Here is a 25,500-nt window from a genome sequence, read left to right on the forward strand (position 1 = left end):
GTAAAATTTTACTCATCATGTTACAATGTAATAAAACAAACAGAGATCATTTAGAAGGAACATATTGTAAGTTGATAAAAATTATTTTCAAAGACCAACATAAAGAAACAATAAAATCATATTGGCATAATGCAGCTAAAAAATACAAAAACTGTTGATATATAAGTATAACAGTTTTTATATTTTAAATTGAAACATTCTGTAGTGGTCTATCAAGTTTTGCTTTCAGAGTGTAAAATGTCCCTCGTTCATGCCACAAGTTAACGGATTTTGCATTATGAGTACTCTGTACTGAAAGCATATCACACTGAAATTTTGTTGATTTTATGCGTGAGTGCAATTCTTTGTGAATCAGTGGGGAAACTATGAGAGGAATGTCCACAATATCACAATGTATTAAAAGGTGGATATACAGTACATGTGGATCGATTACATACAGGTTTATCTTGTTATCCCTTGTGCATGTATGTAAATGGTTAGATCCATGCCATCCTCATTGACAACAACTGGGATGTCCCAGCTGTGAAAGAGTGAAATCAACAATGGAATATAAGCTTAGTACACACGTGTACTGTTACTATATGAAAGGCAGAAATCCCTGTAGTACATTAATGTGTAACTTATAGTTGTCAATAAACTTCATCCTAAATTCTATTTAATTCCAAATTGTTCTGTATATTAAGTAAAATTTTTTCCTTTTGCAGGTTGCCAGTATTATAGAAGAAAAAAATGTGTTACAGTCAGAAAATCAGAAATTATTACAGAAAATAGAACATGGAGAAGGATTTGATGATCCAAGGTATTGTAGTGTTGAAGGCTGTAAAATAGACAGAAGAGGGTGTCTGTCTTCTGTCTATGGCTATAAGTACCAGCAGTTTTGTTTACCTATTTATTACCTATTTTATTTACCTATCTGTTTGGACCAATACATTGCATATGTCGGTATAAGCCATTCTTTTGCAGTATAATTCGGTTGTTTCTTCTTTTGCGAAGTTGTAACAGTAGATTGTTTCTAATCTACAGTGTTTTGTCAAAAAAAATTTTTGCAGACAAAAGGTTTATACTAAAATGCTAACTCATCGAGGGCTATGTATTCATACCAGTATAGTTAAGATATGATGCATCAAGGAGTATCGTCTCTTAGGATAATTTCTAACATTGAATTTTATCTAATATGTAAAGACATTGTATAATGTAAGGTTGCTAACATGCATGTTGTCAACTTACACTTGATGTGTAATATTTTAATAACTGTTTGAATAAATCTTCAAGATGATAAAGACTTCTCAAACAGGACCCACCTGTCAACTTCTTCAGTATTTAATGGAACATCTTTTTCAGAGAAATTGATATTGGTTTGAATATAAAAAATGGAAAATATTGTTTTATGAAACATGCTGAAACATTTCAAAACAATTGTGTAATGGCAATATAGATGATATGATTTATAAAAAACTATTTTTGACTTATAGTGCAAAATAGGTAACCATGTTATCAGTGACTGTTGCTCAAACTTGTTTTATGAACCAGCAGTCAGCTATGATGATAAAACTCCAACTTATTTCTGTAACAACAGCAAAAACACGGAGAACAAAAACAAAAAAGAACTATTATTTGCTGAAGAGGGTAACAAACTGGTTTTATCACATATCATCATATAAGAGTAACAATTAAACTAACAGAAATAACAATATTCTACTTTAATCTCTTTCAGTAAAACTAACTGCATGTCTATTTCATCCCCTACCATCAAAGTACTAACTTGTAATGCTACTTACCTGACCTGCCCAGCAAGGGTACTTCAGGTTTGGCAGAATAGCCATTCAAATATAGCTGTTCTATCATATGTGCAGCACCCTTGCTGGCAGAAGGTATCAGCAATTACAGACACAGATTGAACAGCTCCAAGAAGAAAACTACAGATTGGAATCACAAAGAGAAGATTTTAGAATCAAAGCTGAAGTCCAAGAAAAAGAACTGATTGAACTTTCTCAGAAGGTAAACGTTCATTTCAGAATTATATCCACCTATTACTGATAAAAAACAAATTACATTTGCCACACAGCTAACATTCAGTAGGTCACAAATTAGTTCAAGAATGAGGCTCATTTTGATGTCTTTTGATATTGATTCCAATAATCCTACTGTCTGCTGGCATCAATTTCAGCAATTCATGTGAAAAGTTTCAACTGTACTTTATTGACCGAACAAAATGTTATATGCTAGATATGAAAAGTTTCCTGATTTCTTGCTTTTGAAATATTCACATCAGGAATGATTTAACATCAAAATGAAAGTTTTGCAACATTCTAACAACCAACCTTCAAGTCAATTACAGTTGGAAATGTATAATCTGGTGCTGAAAATATGCTGGTACATCAAACAGATGGATTCAGAATCAGTTTCAAATGCATGAAAATGATTCTACTTCTGACAACTTCTCTGCTAGTCTTGGTTACCCAGACTGCTCTGCAGGGCTGTCTTCTGGCTGCCCCTACACAGTCTTGGGAAATCCCATTCAAAAATCTGTGACAAGCGTGATTCTATCCTTGGAGCAAGTAATCTACGTTTTGAAACAAAGTCATGGACAATATAGCTTCAACATGTTCAAGCTAATGTAGTAAGTGGCTTTCACAAGTAATCAGTGTGAATTGTGACTTCTGTAACCTGGGTCAATCGTCTCCTCCTTGTCTGTAAACTGACCCAAGGCATAAAAGTCTCAGTTCACATTCATTACTAACGAGGGACTTCAGAAGCCACACCTACATAACCTTGATTTTATATATCAGTGACTTTGTCTCAAAATATAAATTACATCATATAAATCAGTTGCTCCTAGGATGCATCGCTCTTGTCCACAGTCGGCTATCTAAGCTCTGAGATTGTTGCCTGGGATTTCCCAGACTATAGAAGCGGCTGAAAGAGAGCCCTGCAAAGCAGTCTGGGTATCCAAGACTACTTCTCTGCAAAACACCTAGCTATACATCAGCTTGTCATGCAACACTGTCCCTTACTTTATACCTAGTTTGACTAGCTGCCAACAAAGGAAGTTGGATCCTGTATTTCAGGTTGTTCTTCATCATTTCTTCATCATGATGAAGAATTATCAATTTAGACACAACCTTATCGTCACATACCTTCAATTCAACTGAATTTGTGAAATTATTAGAGACTGCATGCCTCATTAGCAAGTTTTATTTTCTTAGTACGTCATTCTTATTAAAAGGAAGTCCCAGGCTATGCAATTTGTCTTTACTCTTATGTCACACAACATCAACTATTATGAAAACCAGATATGAACTGTAAATGCTCACGTGTTTCATTATATATTGCAGTTATGTGTAAATTTGAACCTTTGCCACATGTTTGCAACTTCATTGAAAGTATTATGATCAACATAATGAACAATATTCACCACAGATTAACTCTATAGGTCATTAAGTATTCAAATACGCAATTACCTGAAATAAAAATAATTAATTTCTTTGACTGCTATAATTGTATCACCACTTATATTGCAAGTGTAATTGCCTCTTGTCAAGTCCTTCAAACTAAATATTCCAAACTTTCAAAGCTCATTAGATATGCAAACTATAAATTAGCTGACATGAAAACTTAAGTGCGAAATGACTTCCAATATCGGTATATCCTGGTATAATCATCAATATACATAGCATGTTATGCCAACTTTGATCAGATAAATCCAAGTATATATCCTAATTAGGAAAGCTCATGAAATACACAAATTAAAAATTGGCTGAAGCAAAAATACTTAATGCCTTTCAATAATATTAGCCTACATAATGGTATCTATAATGTACATAGCAAGTTTCATCAATTTTGGTCATGTGAATTCAAATATATATCCCTATTTTCAAAATTCATTAAATATGCAAATTAGGAGCTGCATGAAGTAAAATTGCTTAATGACTTTCAATAACGTCGTATCATAGTATCTTTAATGTACATAGCAAGTTTCGTCAACTTTGGTCTAGTCAATTCTAGTCAATACAGATAAATATCCCTGATTATTAAAGTTCATTAAATATGCAAATAAGGAATTGGCTAAAGTTCAAATGCTTAATGACTTTCAATAATGTTCTTTCATAGTATCTTTAATGTACATAGCCAGTTTCGTCAACTTTGGTCTCGTCAATTCAGATAAATACCCCTAATTAGGAAAGTTCATAAAATATGCAAATTAGGAATTGGCTGAAGTAAAAATGCTTAATGACATTTAATAATGTTCTATCATAGTATCTTTAATGTACATAGCAAGTTTCATCAATTTTGGTTATGTAAATTCAAATATATATCCTTAATTTCGAAAGGTCATTAAATATGCAAATTACGATTTTGATGAAGTAAAAATGCTTAATGACTTTCAATAGTGTTAAATCATTACTATGTTCAATATGGATACCAAGTTTCGTCAATGTTGATCGAGTAAATTCAGATATATACCCCTAATTAGGAAATTTCATTAAATATGCAAATTAGTAATTATCTTTCACGTCACCCCTTAATAACTTTCACAGCTGATATATCTTGATGTGATCAACATTTGTAGCAAATCTCATCAAATTGTGTGCAGTCGTTCTCAATATATATCCGTTTTTTCTAAAATCATTAATTATGCAAATGAGCAAAAAGTAAGCAAGCCACATCCACCAAAAACTAATCAGTTCTTGCCATTTGCAAACTGAATCTATGTACCAGATTTGATTCTGATCTGACAAGCTGGTTTTGAGATATTGAGCACACAGACAGACAGACACACAGACAGACAGACAGACAGACAGACACACAGACAGACAGACAGACAGACATCGCTGCGACATATGCTCACGTGTGTCAACACGTGAGCAAACCAGACTCAGATAAGTTGTGTGGAGTGAAAGGTGAGGTTTATGTTCTTATTCACACCAAAGAAAGTTACACTAAAGGAACAGTAACTTCAACATTTGATAATATTTCTAGAATTGGTATTCTGAGAATAACTATGACAGAACCCCATGGCAAGACAGTGCAAACGTTAGAAAGTTAGTGATTTAATTTATATTGGTAAAATATTATAATTGACTTGTCATTCAAAGACTTGATTGTTGAAAACTTGATGTTGATAACTGTATCAACAATGTCATTGTAATTGCAATGTTTTCAATTTACAAATCATGGTTAATTTGTCAAAGCAAGAATGTGTACACCTTTAAGGACTTCTGCACATTTTCTCTTTTGAAAGAAGAATTGGTATGTAGAATGAAAATCGAACCGAAATTAATAGCAATATTGCCAGACAAAAATGGGAAGGCCTCTTGAGAATTATGTCCTAGTACTTCTCTGGCTTTCGTTAGTGTAATATATGTTAATTTGAGTCTCTGTTTTGAATCGTATTATTTATAACGAAATGAATAAACTGATTTAAGAGAAAAAAAAATTAAAAAAAATATATTGCATTTGTCCCCCCCCCCCCCCCCCCCCCCCCCCCCCCCCCCCCACCCCCCCCCCACCACCCCCCCCCCCCCCCCCCCCCCCCCCCCCCCCCCCAAAAAAAAAAAAAACCCAGTGCAAACGTGCCATACTTCTGGCTATTCTGCAGCAGGTCATACTGGCAAGAGCTTGTAGCTCATGCCGGGATGACCAAGTATCATTCTTACTCCTGGCTTGTAAACAAACGGGTCGTCACAATCAGGGTGCACTAGAGTGTGTCACTTAGGTCAAAATTTCAAGTTCATGATAACTGTCCAGTTAAATTATATGTTGAAAGGTTATGGTATGGGGCATATCTTCCTAAAATTACACTGTCACGGATGCTACATTTCCATATTTTAGGAATATTAATAGTGAATGCAAGGGAGAGTAATTATATCATTTGTTTATTTGAGGTAGGCACCAATTGACACTTAGGCCTGTGACATCAGATCTTTTATAACTCCTGTTGTCCTTAAGATATGAGTGTGTCACGGACGCTACAAGAAATTCCGACCACAACGATCTCCATTTTCATTTATTCACAAATCAATACAATATGCAGTTTTATTTTAATTTTGGTGTATAAAATGCTTGCCATGGATGTTGAGGTTGGAATTAAATTCAATATTACAATATTTTACCCATTTTTCTACATATAAACTTAAGGTATATGTACTTATGGTCATCAAACACAAAAAACATAACGTTGTTACAGTTTTGGTAAAAATACCACAGTTTCTGTTCCGATGCACATAATCACATGAAATAACTTGTGAAAGAAAGTTTAGGTATTCTGCAATAACATATGTAAGCTAAAAATTCCACAATTTCACCACTGTGTTCCAAAAACATTTGAAATTAAGTACATTTTGAAGTGAAACAGCATAACGCTACTTTTTACAGATTTTAAAGGCATTTTTGTGGATGTACAACCAAACCTGCACAATATATGCAATATTTCTTTATATGACCAAGTTAGATACAACTATTACTATATTAGAAACAAATAAGCAATATAATATCAGTCTGAATAGCAGATATATGTAGCAGATATATGTCCATAACAAATGAAAATCATCTAGCGCACCCTGATTGTGACTGACCCGAAATTAAACTGTAGTTTCAGAATAATGGATATCAAGAGTGAGAAATATTATATTTTTATTTCATTTTGAAGTCTCATTTAACATTAAAAATTTGCGTCATGAGGAGAAGTCAGACATTCTAGGATTTTAGCGTGAGATGCCTCCTTTGAAATGTATTTCAAACTCTTTATCTGTACAGTACGTAGCTTGTAGAATTTGGTTTGTGTGTGTTGATACGGGCAGTAATAATATCTTGTCATCAGTTCAGTATTTGTAAATAAACTTGAAATGATAACTTTCCTTTGTTTGCAGAATGAAGAGCTGTCTACACTGGCAGAAGAAGCAAGAGCTCTTAATGATGAGTTGGATATACTCAGACACACCTCTGATAAAGTGGCTAAGTATGAAGCTACACTGGAATCGTACAAAAAGAAATTAGAAGAATTGAGTGACTTGAAAAGACAACTGAAAATTTTGGAAGAAAAGAACACTTCATATATGCAGACTAACATGGATCTAGAAGAAGTAAGTAAACTTCATCAGCTTGAAATTATGTTTGAAATTCCTATTGTGTGCTCACAGTATCAATGAAATTCCTATTGTGTGCTCACAGTATCAATGTAATTCCTATTGTGTGCTCACAGTATCAATGTAATTACTTCAAGTTCATCAATGGTTTAATTCATCTTACAAGTTATGAAAAGTAAGTAACTGTAAAATGTGATAATGTAACATTTATTCCTGGCTAGCATTTTAGCTTTCAATATGGTCAATATATGTGGTAGCATTCATGTATGTGATAGTACAGCCTTATACAGGCCATATGATCTTCATGTCGGTGGTACAGCCTTATACAGGCCATATGATCTCCATGTCGGTGGTACAGCCTTATACAGGCCATATGATCTCAAGGTTGGTGGTACAGCCTTATACAGGCCATATGATCTCCCTGTCGGTGGTACAGCCTTATACAGGCTATGATCTCCAGGTCGGTGGTACAGCCTTATACAGGCCATATGATCTCCAGGTCGGTGGTACAGCCTTATACAGGCCATATGATCTCCATGTCCGTGGTACAGCCTTATACAGGCCATATGATCTCCAGGTCGGTGGTACAGCCTTATACAGGCCATATGATCTCCATGTCGTGGTACAGCCTTATACAGGCCATATGATCTCCATGTCGGTGGTACAGCCTTATACAGGCCATATGATCTCCATGTCGGTGGTACAGCCTTATACAGGCCATATGATCTCCATGTCGGTGGTACAGCCTTATACAGGCCATATGATCTCCATGTCGGTGGTACAGCCTTATACAGGCCATATGATCTCCATGTCGGTGGTACAGCCTTATACAGGCCATATGATCTCCATGTCGGTGGTACAGCCTTATACAGGCCATATGATCTCCATGTCGGTGGTACAGCCTATACAGGCCATATGATCTCCATGTCAGTGGTACAGCCTAATACAGGCCATATGATCTCCAGGTCGGTGGTACAGCCTTATACAGGCCATATGATCTCCATGTCGGTGGTACAGCCTTATACAGGCCATACAATCTCCAGGTCGGTGGTACAGCCTTATACAGGCCATATGATCTCCATGTCGGTGGTACAGCCTTATACAGGCCATATGATCTCCATGTCGGTGGTACAGCCTTATACAGGCCATATGAAGTCTGGGTCAGTTGTACAGCCTTATACAGGCCATATGATCTGCATGTCAGTTGTACAGCCTTATACAGGCCATATGATCTGCATGTCGGTGGTACAGCCTTATACAGGCCATAGAATCTCCAGGTCGGTGGTACAGCCTAATACAGACCATATGATCTCCATGTCGGTGGTACAGCCTTATACAGGCCATATGATCTCCATGTCCGTGGTACAGCCTTATACAGGCCATATGAACTCTGGGTCAGTTGTACAGCCTTATACAGGCCATATGATCTCCATGTCAGTGGTACAGCCTTATACAGGCCATATGATCTCAAGGTTGGTGGTACAGCCTTATACAGGCCATATGATCTCCCTGTCGGTGGTACAGCCTTATACAGGCCATATGATCTCCATGTCGGTGGTACAGCCTTATACAGGCCATAGAATCTCCATGTCGGTGGTACAGCCTTATACAGGCCATAATATCACCATATGATCTCTGTGATACACACATGCATTTCAATAAAAAAACGGCAACCAAGTCCAAGTCATCAGCAACAGAGACCAAGAGTTCCCCAAAACAGTTGTAAGTTGATCAGTTTGATGTGACCAGGGTCATGATGCTATTGTCCATCACTTGGTAGCATGTTGGGGCCGACAATGTGGAAGGGATGTACATTGGAAGGAGCGAGTACTGTTAATCTGAGATGTTACTTGGTTCTTTACAAAGCTGCAAACTACACTGCTGAAGTCTAGAAACATTTGTTTAGTATAAAGTTTGTAACATTAGGTAGCATGTCAAACCTTGGTCACTTCTCGTAAACTTGATTAAGATGTCTGTATTTGATATGTAAGGTTGAAAATCAAGTCTTTTCACGTGAAATTACATTTCAATTTTGTGGCCACATCCAACGTTGGCAGTACATTTTGTGATTTTCCTTGACTACAGGAAGTAAAGAAGTCTGGTGCTCTCCGCTCACAAATTGAAAACTATAAAAAACAAGTGCATGAGTTACATGCACAGTTGACAGAAGAAACAAAAAGAGCTGACAAAGCTGAATTTGAACAAACCAGATTACAAGAAAAATGTGAACAGTTGTACAGAGAACAAGTGGTAAGAACCTGTTATTTTATTGCTCACAAAATTGCAATGCATTGAATAAGAATCATGCAGCATACACTTACTCTTTATTTACCATGTTGAATTTATGAAAAGTCTGGTAGATCCCATAAACAACTCAAAATGAAAAATCTGGTAGATCCCATAAACAATTCAAAATGGGAAATTAAAGTTCAAAACAGCTGAAAACATCCACGATGTTCAGACTTAATTGACATTGAACAAATGACATCAAATCAATAGACAAATGAACTTGTAGAAGATAGTTTGAGCCACAGAATCATCAAAAATTGCTTATACTCTTAATTTAAAATTCAGTTTTGTAATTGTGGACTGTAACTCTAGGAAAAAAAGGTCAATAATACCATGTGGTACATACAGCTACCATGTCTAAGTATAGCATTCTGGTTTGGTAACACAAAACTCAGATTATTCTTTGGTATCTTTAAAATCAAGCACAAAAGTTTTCTGTACATGCTTAATTTATGTTGAAATTTATGTACCTTTATTTCGCACCTTTTGCATACAGTGACTCTTAAAAATCGACTTATGTCAAAGATAAATCGTAGAAACAAAAATATGCCAACATTATTTGATCACAGTAAAAGCCAGCTTGAAATAAAAAAATGATGAAATTGATCTAAATATTGTCACACATTGTAATTGCTTTGAGAACTTGCTCCTGAATTAACCACAGTAGTGGCACTGATCAAAGGACTGTATGTTGACCAGTAATGAAACACATGCTACAGAGTATACACTCTGGTTCACTTTATAACGGCAATTGTATAACATTACAATACCACCCCATGTCACATTATGTAGCAGCTGAGTCAGAGTCAAGCTGTACTCTTGTCTTTGCCTTGACATTTAATGAAAGTTGTTCGCTCAAAAATGTTAAAGTTGAAAAGACACCTAATTATTTTACCAATGGTTGAATATCTCCAATTATTTAGTTTCTTTTTCCTCCAGAAAACCACACAAACTAATCAGTTCCTACTGGCTGACTTGTTTTATTGCTACATTTATATCTAAATAATTACATTAGAAGTGTACTGTCAAACCAAAACTATCATCCGCCTATTGTTTGATGCAACTTAACCTCAGGCACTGGTCCTGTAGTAAAATTTGAATCACCTTTATAAACCAGATACACAAGTGAGAAAACATTTACATCAATTTCATCACTCAATCCAGCTGGCTTTCACTGTAACTGTTCTTGTGATATCATGAACAGCGATGGCACTAGTACAGTGATGGCACCCATTGCTAAAAAGATAGTACAATGCAGCTATATTTCCCAGCCTAACTGGTATAATATTCTGTATGACTTTTGAAAATCAAACTGTATAAACTATTCCTTGGTGAAGGAGTGATTGGTGAGATAATAGCTTGCAGAAATTCCTAAATGAAGAAGAAACTTTAAAACAAAGACACCATATGGTCAGCTGATTGGCATTGATTTATGTGATGTGAACATGCATTAACCGCACTTCTAAGCAACCAACCTTTCTTTAGGGAAGGTTTTATACACAAACAACAGTTTATACTCGGATGAATATTATATGAAGTGAATAAGTATCGTTATTTGATCAGCACAGCAAGAGTCATTTGATGTTTGAAAGGGTTGCATAATTTATTGAGTATCTTTCTTTGAAACCTATGTTAGAGTAACAGTAGCGACCATGAACATGGACATCTTTTCCACTCTCTCCACAGAGACTTACAGAGGAAAGAGATTCACTGAAAGAAAGTAATGAAGAGTTAACAATGGCAAAGTTAGGGACTCAAATAGGAGGACCTCCTAGGTCACCTGGGAGTCCTGACACAGTACCAATTCTGGGTGATATGGTTCCTCCAGAAATCAAGTAAGTACTGGGATGTGTGCTCAGATCTGCTCAGTTAATAGCAATGTAACAAATTAACCTCCAGAATACAGCAAGATCACACAGGAATAGTGAGTACGGAAGAGCAGAATAGATGGTTTATAGTGATGTAGTTTGATTTTACTGAGCGGTGTGCTGTCCTTTGATTATTACCTAATTTCAATCAGAGAGTTTGTCTTACCATGAGAACATGACAGATTTTGTTAAATCAAGTCAGTGACAAATATGAATATCTAAACCAAAACAATTGTATTGTGTTATTTACATTTGCTACAAGTTTAGGTAGAGATTTGAAATATCACAAGTGATACGGCCAATATCTATTACACAGCAGCACAGTTTTAACACCCCAATCCCCATCCCCAGCCTACATATATCATCTGTAGCATCATTAACTCAAAATTTGTGACAGGTCATAATTTTATCCATGTCAGTTGACAAGTTATGCCAAACCTTGGCAGGAAAATCTTAAAATAAGAAGTGCCAGAGTAACTGATGCTTTACATTGATGTTATTGTTTTGAATTGTAGGGAAAGACTTCTCAGATTACAACATGAAAATAAAATGTTAAAATCACAAAATAGTGAACATGCAGATGGCGAGATGCAGCTGCTGCGTAGTCTTCTAGAAGATGCCAATACACGCAAGACAGAGCTGGAAACAACAAACAGGTATCGTCATTACTACAGATATCACATGTATAGTCACACAGTGTAGAGTCATTGCTACAAATATCACATGCATAGTCACACAGTGTAGAGTCATTGCTACAGATATCACATGCATAGTCACACAGTGTAGAGTCATTGCTACAGATATCACATGCATAGTCACACAGTGTAGAGTCATTGCTACAGATATCACATGTATAGTCACACAGTGTAGAGTCATTGCTACAGATATCACATGCATAGTCACACAGTGTAGAGTCATTGCTACAAATATCACATGCATAGTCACACAGTGTAGAGTCATTGCTACAAATATCACATGCATAGTCACACAGTGTAGAGTCATTGCTACAGATATCACATGCATAGTCACACAGTGAAGAGTCATTGCTACAGATATCACATGCATAGTCACACAGTGAAGAGTCATTGCTACAGATATCACATGTATAGTCACACAGTGAAGAGTCATTGCTACAAATATGACATGTATAGTCACACAATGAAGAGTCATTACTACAGATATCACATGCATAGTCACACAGTGAAGAGTCATTGCTACAGATATCACATGTATAGTCACACAGTGAAGAGTCATTGCTACAGATATCACATGCATAGTCACACAGTGAAGAGTCATTGCTACAGATATCACATGTATAGTCACACAGTATAGAGTCATTGCTACAAATATGACATGCATAGTCACACAGTGTAGTCATTGCTACAGATATCACATGCATAGTCACACAGTGTAGAGTCATTGCTACAGATATCACATGCATAGTCACACAGTGTAGTCTTTGCTACAGATATCACATGCAAAGTCACACAGTGTAGAGTCATTGCTACAGATATCACATGCATAGTCACACAGTGTAGAGTCATTGCTACAGATATCACATGCATAGTCACACAGTGTAGATATAATCATTGCTACAGATATCACATGCATAGTCACACAGTGTAGAGTCATTGCTACAAATATCACATGCATAGTCACACAGTGTAGAGTCATTGCTACAAATATCACATGCATAGTCACACAGTGTAGAGTCATTGCTACAAATATCACATGCATAGTCACACAGTGTAGAGTCATTGCTACAGATATCACATGCATAGTCACAGTGTAGAGTCATTGCTACAGCTATCACATACGTAGTCACACAGTGTAGAGTCCTTGCTACAGATATCACATGCATAGTCACACAGTGTAGAGTCATTGCTACAGATATCACATGCATAGTCACACAGTGTAGAGTCATTGCTACAGATATCACATGCATAGTCACACAGTGTAGGTATAATCATTGCTACAGATATCACATGCATAGTCACACAGTGTAGAGTCATTGCTACAAATATCACATGCATAGTCACACAGTGTAGAGTCATTGCTACAAATATCACATGCATAGTCACACAGTGTAGAGTCATTGCTACAGATATCACATGCATAGTCACACAGTGTAGAGTCATTGCTACAGATATCACATGCATAGTCACACAGTGTAGAGTCATTGCTACAGATATCACATGCATAGTCACACAGTGTAGAGTCTTTGCTACAGATATTTCATGCATAGTCACACAGTGTAGAGTCATTGCTACAGATATCACATGCATAGTCACACAGTGTAGAGTCATTGCTACAGATATCACATGCATAGTCACACAGTGTAGAGTCTTTGCTACAGATATCACATGCATAGTCACACAGTGTAGAGTCATTGCTACAGATATCACATGCATAGTCACACAGTATAGAATCATTGCTACAGATATCACACGCATAGTCACACAGCGTAGAGTCATTGCTACAGATATCACATGCATAGTCACACAGTGTAGAGTCATTGCTACAGATATCACACGCATAGTCACACAGCGTAGAGTCATTGCTACAGATATCACATGCATAGTCACACAGTGTAGAGTCATTGCTACAGATATCACATGCATAGTCACACAGTGTAGAGTCATTGCTACAGATATCACATGCATAGTCACACAGTGTAGAGTCATTGCTACAGATATCACATGCATAGTCACACAGTGTAGAGTCATTGCTACAAATATCACATGCATAGTCACACAGTGTAGAGTCATTGCTACAAATATCACATGCATAGTCACACAGTGTAGAGTCATTGCTACAGATATCACATGCATAGTCACACAGTGTAGAGTCATTGCTACAAATATCACATGTATAGTCACACAGTGTAGAGTCATTGCTACAGATATCACATGCATAGTCACACAGTATAGAGTCATTGCTACAGTTATCACATGCATAGTCACACAGTGTAGAGTCATTGCTACAAATATCACATGCATAGTCACACAGTGTAGAGTCATTGCTACAGATATCACATGCATAGTCACACAGTGTAGAGTCATTGCTACAAATATCACATGCATAGTCACACAGTGTAGAGTCATTGCTACAGATATCACATGCATAGTCACACAGTGTAGAGTCATTGCTACAGATATCACATGCATAGTCACACAGTGTAGAGTCATTGCTACAAATATCACATGCATAGTCACACAGTGTAGAGTCATTGCTACAGATATCACATGCATAGTCACAAAGTGTAGAGTCATTGCTACAGATATCACATGCATAGTCACACAGTGTAAAGTCATTGCTACAGATATCACATGCATAGTCACACAGTGTAGAGTCTTTGCTACAGATATCACATGCAAAGTCACACAGTGTAGAGTCATTGCTACAGATATAACATGCATAGTCACACAGTGTAGAGTCATTGCTACAGATATCACATGCATAGTCACACAGTGTAGAGTCATTGCTACAGATATCCACAGTCCCTCTATCCACGGTCTTGAAACGCCTATTGTAAAAGGTGTCAATCACCTAGACCGCACAGCCGAACCGCGATACGAGGGCCATTCACATGATAATGCGTAGCTTGGGTTTGTCCTGCATGCCACAGTCCCCGATCGTGTGTTCGCTTTTCTCGAATTTTCGCTGTTTTTGGTTCTATTAAGTGTTCTCTGCGTCTATCTACAACACGAAGACAGAAATTATCATATCCTGAAACCGGTGTGTGTTTTTCGTGATCCTTATCCCATCGTAAATGATGATAGTGTGCAATAATTTCTGGGGTTGACCGCTGCGAGTGTGTTGACGTACGTAGCACAAGCAACCCGGCTGGAATCACACCGGAAAATTTGTGGCCCCTTTCTCTTGCAATGCTAGTAGTCAGTGTCTCCAAATATGATCTAAATATGTTTCTGTGTAATATTCTGTGAAATCATGTCTGTTAACTGAACAGAATACGGTAGGTAAGACAACTGCAGAAATGCATGCAGATTTTAGTTGTGTGGTCGCACATTTTCCCATGCAGTGTCAATATGGCGAACTCTCGATACGTACGCTCGCTCAGGCACGGCTGGAAACACACTGGAAAATTTGTCGTCCCTTTCTCCAAATATGATCTAAATATGTTTTCTGTGTAATATTCTGTGAAATTATGTCTGTTAATTGAGCAGAATAGGAACGACAACTGCTGAGAAATGCACGTAGATTTTATTCGCATATTTTCCCGTGTAGCGTCAATATGGCGAACTCTCGATACGTACGCTCGCGCTCAGGCACAGTAAATACCTTTTACAAAATGCTATCATGTCAACACAATAACAAGTTTGGTAATGAACTACTCAGCTGTCGATGTTAATATTCAGCTGATTGTGCCTGTCTTCTTGATTTCGGCAATAGTCCATGACACTTGCGAACAGTGCGTGGCCATTTTGTTTTTCGATCGTGATCATAATGCAACCATAATGTGTGGTCCCTTTCAAGCTTTATCTAGAGGGGCAACGTTACCCATTTAATGAAAAAATAAATTGTTTAGTGTTTCTAAAGGGAACAAGTTGTAATGTTTTGTGATATTCTGAAAACAACAACCCACAAACGTCATGTTTTTGAACGATCACATTGCGGCTGTCATAGGATCGTGGGGTAGCGACATCGATATAACGGCCAGTTGAACATTGTCAGTGTCCTTTGTTTAAGGTGTGAATCGTGTGTTTGTTCATATCACGGAGTGTCACAAAGACACCAGCCACATTTCCAGACCGGTGGATAGAGGGACTGTGAGATATCACATGCATAGTCACACAGTGTAGAGTCTTTGCTACAGATATCACATGCATAGTCACACAGTGTAGAGTCTTTGCTACAGATATCACATGCATAGTCACACAGTGTGGAGTCTTTGCTACAGATATCACATGCATAGTCACACAGTGTAGAGTCTTTGCTACAGATATCACATGCATAGTCACACAGTGTAGAGTCATTGCTACAGATATCACATGCAAAGTCACACAGTGTAGAGTCCTTGCTACAGATATCACATGCAAAGTCACACAGTGTAGAGTCATTGCTACAAATATCACATGCAAAGACACAGTGTAGAGTCATTGCTACAGATATCACATGCATAGTCACACAGTGTAGAGTCATTGCTACAGATATCACATGCATAGTCACACAGTGTAGATATAATCATTGCTACAGATATCACATGCATAGTCACACAGTGTAGAGTCATTGCTACAAATATCACATGCATAGTCACACAGTGTAGAGTCATTGCTACAAATATCACATGCATAGTCACACAGTGTAGAGTCTTTGCTACAGATATCACATGCAAAGTCACACAGTGTAGAGTCATTGCTACAGATATCACATGCATAGTCACACAGTGTCGAGTCATTGCTACAGATATCACCTGTATAGTCACACAGTGTAGAGTCATTGCTACAGATATCACATGCATAGTCACACAGTGTAGAGTCATTGCTACAAATATCACATGCATAGTCACACAGTGTAGAGTCATTGCTACAGATATCACATGCATAGTCACAAAGTGTAGAGTCATTGCTACAGATATCACATGCATAGTCACACAGTTGTAAAGTCATTGCTACAGATATCACATGCATAGTCACACAGTGTAGAGTCTTTGCTACAGATATCACATGCAAAGTCACACAGTGTAGAGTCATCGCTACAGATATAACATGCATAGTCACACAGTGTAGAGTCATTGCTACAGATATCACATGCATAGTCACACAATGTAGAGTCATTGCTACAGATATCCACAGTCCCTCTATCCACCGGTCTTGAAACGCCTATGTAAAAGGTGTCAATCACCTAGACCGCACAGCCGAACCGCGATACGAGGGCCATTCACATGATAATGCGTAGCTTGGGTTTGTCCTGCATGCCACAGTCCCCGATCGTGTGTTCGCTTTTCTCGAATTTTCGCTGTTTTTGGTTCTATTAAGTGTTCTCTGCGTCTATCTACAACACGAAGACAGAAATTATCATATCCTGAAACCGGTGTGTGTTTTTCGTGATCCTTATCCCATCGTAAATGATGATAGTGTGCAATAATTTCTGGGGTTGACCGCTGCGAGTGTGTTGACGTACGTAGCACAAGCAACCCGGCTGGAATCACACCGGAAAATTTGTGGCCCCTTCTCTTGCAATGCTAGTAGTCAGTGTCTCCAAATATGATCTAAATATGTTTTCTGTGTAATATTCTGTGAAATCATGTCTGTTAACTGAACAGAATACGGTAGGTAAGACAACTGCAGAAATGCATGCAGATTTTAGTTGTGTGGTCGCACATTTTCCCATGCAGTGTCAATATGGCGAACTCTCGATACGTACGCTCGCTCAGGCACGGCTGGAAACACACCGGAAAATTTGTCGTCCCTTTCTCTTGCAATGCTATAGTCAGTGCCTCCAAATATGATCTAAATATGTTTTCTGTGTAATATTCTGTGAAATTATGTCTGTTAACTGAGCAGAATAGGAACGACAACTGCTGAGAAATGCACTTAGATTTTATTCGCATATTTCCCGTGTAGCGTCAATATGGCGAACTCTCGATACGTACGCTCGTGCTCAGGCACAGTAAATACCTTTTACAAAATGCTATCATGTCAACACAATAACAAGTTTGGTAATGAACTACTCAGCTGTCGATGTTAATATTCAGCTGATTGTGCCTGTCTTCTTGATTTCGGGCAATAGTCCATGACACTTGCGAACAGTGCGTGGCCATTTTGTTTTTCGATCGTGATCATAATGCAACCATAATGTGTGGTCCCTTTCAAGCTTTATCTAGAGGGGCAACGTTACCCATTTAATGAAAAAAATAATTGTTTAGTGTTTCTAAAGGGAACAAGTTGTAATGTTTTGTTGATATTCTGAAAACAACAACCCACAAACGTCATGTTTTTGAACGATCACATTGCTGCTGTCATAGGATCGTGGGGTAGCGACATCGATATAACGGCCAGTTGAACATTGTCAGTGTCCTTTGTTTAAGGTGTGAATCGTGTGTTTGTTCATATCACGGAGTGTCACAAAGACACCAGCCACATTTCCAGACCGGTGGATAGAGGGACTGTGAGATATCACATGCATAGTCACACAGTGTAGAGTCTTTGCTACAGATATCACATGCATAGTCACACAGTGTAGAGTCTTTGCTACAGATATCACATGCATAGTCACACAGTGTGGAGTCTTTGCTACAGATATCACATGCATAGTCACACAGTGTAGAGTCTTTGCTACAGATATCACATGCATAGTCACACAGTGTAGAGTCATTGCTACAGATATCACATGCAAAGTCACACAGTGTAGAGTCCTTGCTACAGATATCACATGCAAAGTCACACAGTGTAGAGTCATTGCTACAAATATCACATGCAAAGACACAGTGTAGAGTCATTGCTACAGATATCACATGCATAGTCACACAGTGTAGAGTCATTGCTACAGATATCACATGCATAGTCACACAGTGTAGATATAATCATTGCTACAGATATCACATGCATAGTCACACAGTGTAGAGTCATTGCTACAAATATCACATGCATAGTCACACAGTGTAGAGTCATTGCTACAAATATCACATGCATAGTCACACAGTGTAGAGTCATTGCTACAGATATCACATGCATAGTCACACAGTGTAGAGTCATTGCTACAGATATCACATGCATAGTCACACAGTGTAGAGTCATTGCTACAGATATCACATGCATAGTCACACAGTGTAGGTATAATCATTGCTACAGATATCACATGCATAGTCACACAGTGTAGAGTCATTGCTACAGATATCACATGCATAGTCACACAGTGTAGAGTCATTGCTACAAATATCACATGCATAGTCACACAGTGTAGAGTCATTGCTACAGATATCACATGCATAGTCACACAGTGTAGAGTCATTGCTACAAATATCACATGCATAGTCACACAGTGTAGAGTCATTGCTACAGATATCACATGCATAGTCACACAGTGTAGAGTCATTGCTACAGATATCACATGCATAGTCACACAGTGTAGATATAATCATTGCTACAGATATCACATGCATAGTCACACAGTGTAGATATAATCATTGCTACAGATATCATATGGGACGTATCAAATCAATTTCACAGAGATATACTCCCATTATATTACAATAATATATTCTCTGTCATTTACAATACAGGTGTTTCCTTCAAAACATGTGTGTGTTTATAAATAGTTGACTATCAGAACTTTGAACACTTCTATGTTTGATGTATAGATAGTGAAATACAATTGGTGTCATTAAATTTCTCCCATGTGTGTTTTATAAGGTCTTTAAATCAGAGAATTATGCAGCTTGAGGCAGGGCTAGAAGAAACAAGACAAAAACAGTTGACTGGAGTTGTTGGCGATAATGTTGTGAGTACTATTACAGAAACTGAAAATAATCTACCAAACTTTGTTACTCATTCAGTAAACAAAGACGTCAGATATTATTTTCTGTTTTGCGCCTTGATATTCATCAAATTTTGATAAACCTATTTGTAAGATTTTTCATGTCAACTCAAAACTGGTGTATCGCAAAGCACATTTTGCTTCAATATCTATTTCTGTCTGTATGTTTTGACATATGAAGAAAACAGGCTGTACTTAACATGATTATATCTGATGGAAAAGACAATGTGATTTAAATGTAGAAATTTGATTTAAATATAGCAAGCAAGGTTTTCAAGGAAATATTGTCAACTATGCAACTACACCTACTTTCTAAATACTCAGAAATTTTCTAGTTGTGATTTCCATTTCATTTTCTAATCATGGAATAAAATGTTGATAAACGTGAATGCAGATGAAACTGATATTTGATGGATGGAGTTTATGGTAACATCCATCACACGAAATATAATGTTGATATCTTATAGCACTTATACCCAGTATATGGTCCAGACAATAAATTTTTCTTGTAAAATATTTTTGTTTCAGTCGACTGAACTGAAGAGGAAGCAACAAGAAAGTCTGTAAGTGATTCAATATTTTGATGTTGTTGTTAAAGTTTTCTGAAAATACATGTAAGGCTCAGGCAGTGTTGTTTCCAGGTTTCTCTCACAAGGGGGGAATGTCGCCCCTTGCTTGAAAAGTTAACAGGATTTGGTTTTGATTGATGGGGACGGTTATAAATAATGCAAATTTAAGTCATGCAAATTAATATTTTCAGGGTATTAGCAAATTAAGTTTACAGTACTGATCAAATATCAAATAAAAGACACTCCTGTTTCTTTCCTTTTTTCATCCAGTAAATGTTGAATAAATTGAAGCCTGCACAAATCATCCACACTTCATTTCAGTTCAAACATAATTTTGTAATCTGGAAGCAAAGTCTTATTGATAGTCTTTCAGCTTTATCACATCCTGCTGCAAATAGGAAGCTTATATGACTTTACTATGGTTACAGATAGTGGAGTACATCAACTGTATGATGTTACATCATAGGCAGTAATCATGAAGTGGAATGCCACTGTAAATACTCTGTGTAATCATCATCTCCAACCATTGTCACACTGACATGTCACATGTTTGTGATTATTTAAGGGGGGATTTTGATAAGATAGGGGGATTAGGCAATCCCTCATCCTGGAGAAAACACTGAGGCTGTGATATAGACAATACCACATTTGAATCTGACAAATGCAGTGTACGTTAATGCATTCTTAATTTTTTTCAAACATCAAATGTAGAATGTTGCTGAAATTTACCATAATCATGAAGCAACAATACTCAGTATGTATTTTGTAAGTCGCATGCTTGATGTTGTGTACAGTACATCACCCATGTGATGCTATGTTATTGTAAGTCACCTGTGTAGTGTTGTATACATCACCCATGTGGTGATGTGTAAAGTCACCTGTGTAGTGTTGTATACATCACCCATGTGGTGATGGGTAAAGTCACCTGTGTAGTGTTGTATACATCACCCATGTGGTGATGTGTAAAGTCACCTGTGTGGTGTTATATACATCACCCATGTGGTGATGGGTATAGTCACCTGTGTAGTGTTGTATACATCACCCATGTGGTGATGGGTAAAGTCAGCTTTGTGGTGTTATATACATCACCCTGTGGTGATGGGTAAAGTCAGCTGTGTGGTGTTATATACATCACCCATGTGGTGATGGGTAAAGTCAGCTGTGTGGTGTTATATACATCACCCATGTGGTGATATGTAAAGTCACTTATATGGTGTTGTATATATCACCCATGTTGTGCTGTTTACATCAATCTATAACTTTCCATACTCTGTGCAGAAGTTGTAAATTTGTTGATCTTCATATTTGTTGCATTCTTCATCATGAAACAAGAAGTTGCACAGTCCTATAGACTGATATCCGTTTTACATTAGGATGGGACATAATGTTTTTCCTTTTAATTACTTAACAGACAAAGACTTCAAGAAGCTGATGTTGAAATACAGAAAAAGATGTCTTACATCGATGATTGGAATCTAGAGTTGTGAAAAGTAGTAAGTTGACTTTTAAACCCATAGACCTATGAGTCAGTTACTCTCTCCCTTTTTTGTTCCAACTTTAACATTGTACTTTTATTGAAAGCTTGATGCATACGTACTAATATTGACATTTATCTACTTATGGTTGTTAGTTTCAAAGACTTTTTTACCATCTTCTATAACGCAATGTTACAATTGTAGTTCACTCTTTGATGCCAATAAAGAGATTGTATTCCATTTATGACATTCTTCTGTTTGATCAGATATTATCAAAACTATTGTTGTCCAATAAGAAATCACAGGGTAATCCAAAACATGTTTTGAGGAACTTATTGCTTGTGATCATTTTGTTTTGGTCAGTGTACATATACAGATACCTCTGATCAAAGCTTGAAATAATTCTTACTAGATTTCATATTTAGATCAGAATTTATGATTTATGTAACAATGTTCATGTTTCAGTTAATTAGATCATAACAGGAGTAAGTTTACAAAAATCTGTGACAGAGAATTTAATCTCTGGTCTTTGTATATCTCATTCTTGACAAGTATTACTTGTTCCATCATCCCCCATCAGGTGATCAGGTCACAGCGCTCCAAGAAATGCTGAGTAAAAAAGAAGAAGACATGAGAGCAATGGAAGAAAGATACAAGAAATATTTAGACAAAGCGAAGAGTGTGATTCGTACATTAGATCCAAAACAAAACCCAGGTGCAGCACCAGAAGTTCAAGCTTTACGAAATCAACTTTCAGAAAAACATAAATTAATTGAACATTTAGAGGTAAGCTTTTAATTGTAATCTTCCTTTTTAATAGTCAGCATTATTGAGAATTCTCCAATACAGAATTTCATTGGAATTACTATACCGGTATATACTTCATGCTATTTAAAAGTAGCATTAATGTTTGTTTCTGGCTTTATTGATCTCACATCAGAATGACACTTTTCATCGTCAAAGTTCAATATCATAAATATGTCAATGTCATTGTGAAGTTCTCATTTCTGATAAATCATGGTATCACCCAATTTGTGTCAGGAACGTATCTTCATCTGTAGTGATTTCACAATCATTCTTTGATCTGCTGAATGGTTATCAGGCCATCATAATGGAATTATTCAATTTCCACTTCCAGAATGACCGTGAGAAAACAAAATCCGTCAGAGAAACTGAAGAAAAGCTTATTGTCAGTGCTTGGTATAACTTGGTAAGTAATGGTTTACTGTCAGTGCTTGGTATAACTTGGCAAGTAATGGCGATCGATCGTGCAGTACTTCAAAATCATTTATGCGGCCTCGCGAGGTAGACGAACATTGTTGGCAGATAGTTTGTGGAGTGATCGCTGAAAATATGAGTATTTTACGGTAATATTTCCACTAACGCAAACAAGGCATTGTGCATTTTTGCAAGCCAGAGCGTAATTTCCGCTCCGCAGACCTACGCAAAAATCAAGCAAAGCTGTTGCCGTAAAAAGGCATGTGGTTTACGACGATGGGCATTGTGTAACTCTGAGAAACGACGTTGTGATGATTTACGACGGCACCACGAGGGCCAGCGTGAGTGGGATCGTCTGAGAATTGACGACTCGATGTGATGATTAGAACGATGTTTCTGACAAAAGATCTAAACATAAGCGTTATGATGAGGAAAAACGCCGTAGATGTTATCTCCTGAAATGGAAAGCACAGTGGCCATGGTTGAAATATGACGGTTCCGAAATGTTCTGTACGTCGTGTCTCAAATACCCCACCATTGCCAAACCAAGCGAAATGCTTTTCTTGACGGATGCGACATGTTTCGCGTTGAATCGATAAGGTCTCACATGTTTTAATAGTCAACTGCATTTGGACAGTTTGGCGCATCACAGATGAGATCGTGACGGGGACAATGATTGTGGAAATTTTGTGGGTCCCGCTGAGCCCGATACGGTTTCACTTGCCAACACCCGGATCGCATGCACTCGCAATGCGTAAACCGAATGACGACGACCAGCGACAGAAACTGACCAATCTTTTTACGACGGCATTTATGCTTGCCAAACACGGGAAGTCGATGTATGATATGTACCTTCAATGTTAGCCCTGCATACAGGTCTGTGTGTTCCCGGCGTTATACGGCCTCTTGTGGTGGAGGCCGTATAACGCCGGAACACACAGACCGTACGCAGGGCTACTTCAATGTGAACTTTTGAGAAAAATCGGCGTCAACATCGGCGAAAATTACCAAAATAAGAAAGCCCTTAAAGCCGCTACGGAATTCGTCGCAAGTATTTTGGTCCTGATTATTACAAATGGAGGACAAGTAAAATTTTTGTGAGGACAAGTGAAATTGAAAATCCACTTGTCCGATGGACAAGTGAACTGGAAAAAAAATTGTCAAGCCCTGTGAATGCATGATAGTGTTATGATATTATCCCATTATTTTGTGATTATTCTACTGAGCAGTTATTCACTTTCAACAGAGGCTTTATAATCAAAATTTGACACTACTATGTCACAAGTTTTTAAATTAGAAATTACTGACTATCAGCAACACTGTACAATGAGTATTCAAGTACACCAGCTTTCATGTGTCCATCTTTGTCAGGAGTGAAAAAGCTTTCCATGAAAATCTTTCAGCTCTCAGGCAATGTTGCACATCTACCATTTTGTTGACAAAAGTTTTGATTAGTCTTATTGATACTAAGAGAAGTAAACTCAGAGATTATACATTTTCATCTTCAGATAAATGTAGGGTATTTATGTCTCAAAGACTATACAAATATCTGTATGCCGTAAGATATGAGTGTGACAATGTTGTTTTTTCAGACATCTGTATGCCATGAGATATGAGTATGACAATGTTGTTTTATCAGACATATGTATGCTATAAGATATGAGTATGACAATGTTGTTTATCAGACATATGTATGCCGTAAGATATGAGTGTGACAATATTGTTTTGATTATCAGGGAATGCAACTACACAGAAAGGCAGCTGAAGAGAGGTTAGCTAACAGTGCATCGGGTCAGTCCTTCCTTGCCAGACAAAGACAAGCCAGTACAAGGCGATCACAGACTATAACAACAGGCAATACAAACAGCACAGCAAGGTGAATATGTACAGCCATTCTTCTGTAATAGAGAACTTGGCAAAATTACAGCTGCATGGTCTAGGATATTATGGTGATGGACTAGACTCAACTTGCCTGCAAACCCTGTCTGCTTTCAGCATGCAAGACTTGTAACAATACTAATGTACACATGAAATGTGATTAACCTCCACTTGCTGCTGACATTATGTAGATGTGAAGAATGCTACATGTGTATAATAGGGCCTTCTCAACTAATATTGGACCTCCTAAGTTAGTTGTTATTCTCAAACTAATTCTCAACTGACACTGGTCTCAGTAATTAGTAGTTACATATAGTGAATGATTGACCATTCTGTGACCAAGATTTAAATTTCAAGAACACAGATACACTGACATCATTAAATTTAAATTTGTCAACTTCTCATTTGCATTTGAGTTAGATGAAGCAAACTTGCATGATGTACTTTGATCACATAAATTTTCAATACTGAAATCCTTACCATGCAGTTAGACCATTCATCAAATGAATATTATTATTAAGTTTTGGTGTTGTTCTTGATGATTTCAAACTTGGTGATGGTCAACAACAAACTGGGAAATGAACTAGATATGTAGTAATGTAATGCAACTTTCTGTAAA

The 25,500-nt window shown here is 37.2% G+C and overlaps 1 protein-coding gene across 1 annotated transcript in view; it reads left to right on the forward strand.

Moving 5' to 3' along the window:
* The window catches only part of LOC139139344 (protein Hook homolog 3-like), a 35,012-nt gene extending 10,129 nt beyond the window's left edge, over positions 1-24,883 (forward strand). The window contains 13 exon segments of the mRNA XM_070708221.1: positions 705-799; positions 1,854-1,998; positions 6,870-7,082; positions 9,171-9,335; positions 11,061-11,209; positions 11,758-11,898; positions 19,618-19,705; positions 20,270-20,304; positions 21,722-21,777; positions 21,780-21,803; positions 22,366-22,571; positions 22,924-22,995; positions 24,740-24,883. Coding sequence (XP_070564322.1) covers positions 705-799; positions 1,854-1,998; positions 6,870-7,082; positions 9,171-9,335; positions 11,061-11,209; positions 11,758-11,898; positions 19,618-19,705; positions 20,270-20,304; positions 21,722-21,777; positions 21,780-21,803; positions 22,366-22,571; positions 22,924-22,995; positions 24,740-24,883 — 1,533 coding nt within the window.
* The last annotated feature ends 617 nt before the right edge of the window (positions 24,884-25,500 follow it).

Source organism: Ptychodera flava, chromosome 8, assembly GCF_041260155.1.
Source record: "Ptychodera flava strain L36383 chromosome 8, AS_Pfla_20210202, whole genome shotgun sequence".
In the NCBI taxonomy this organism is placed as follows: Eukaryota; Metazoa; Hemichordata; class Enteropneusta; family Ptychoderidae; genus Ptychodera; species Ptychodera flava.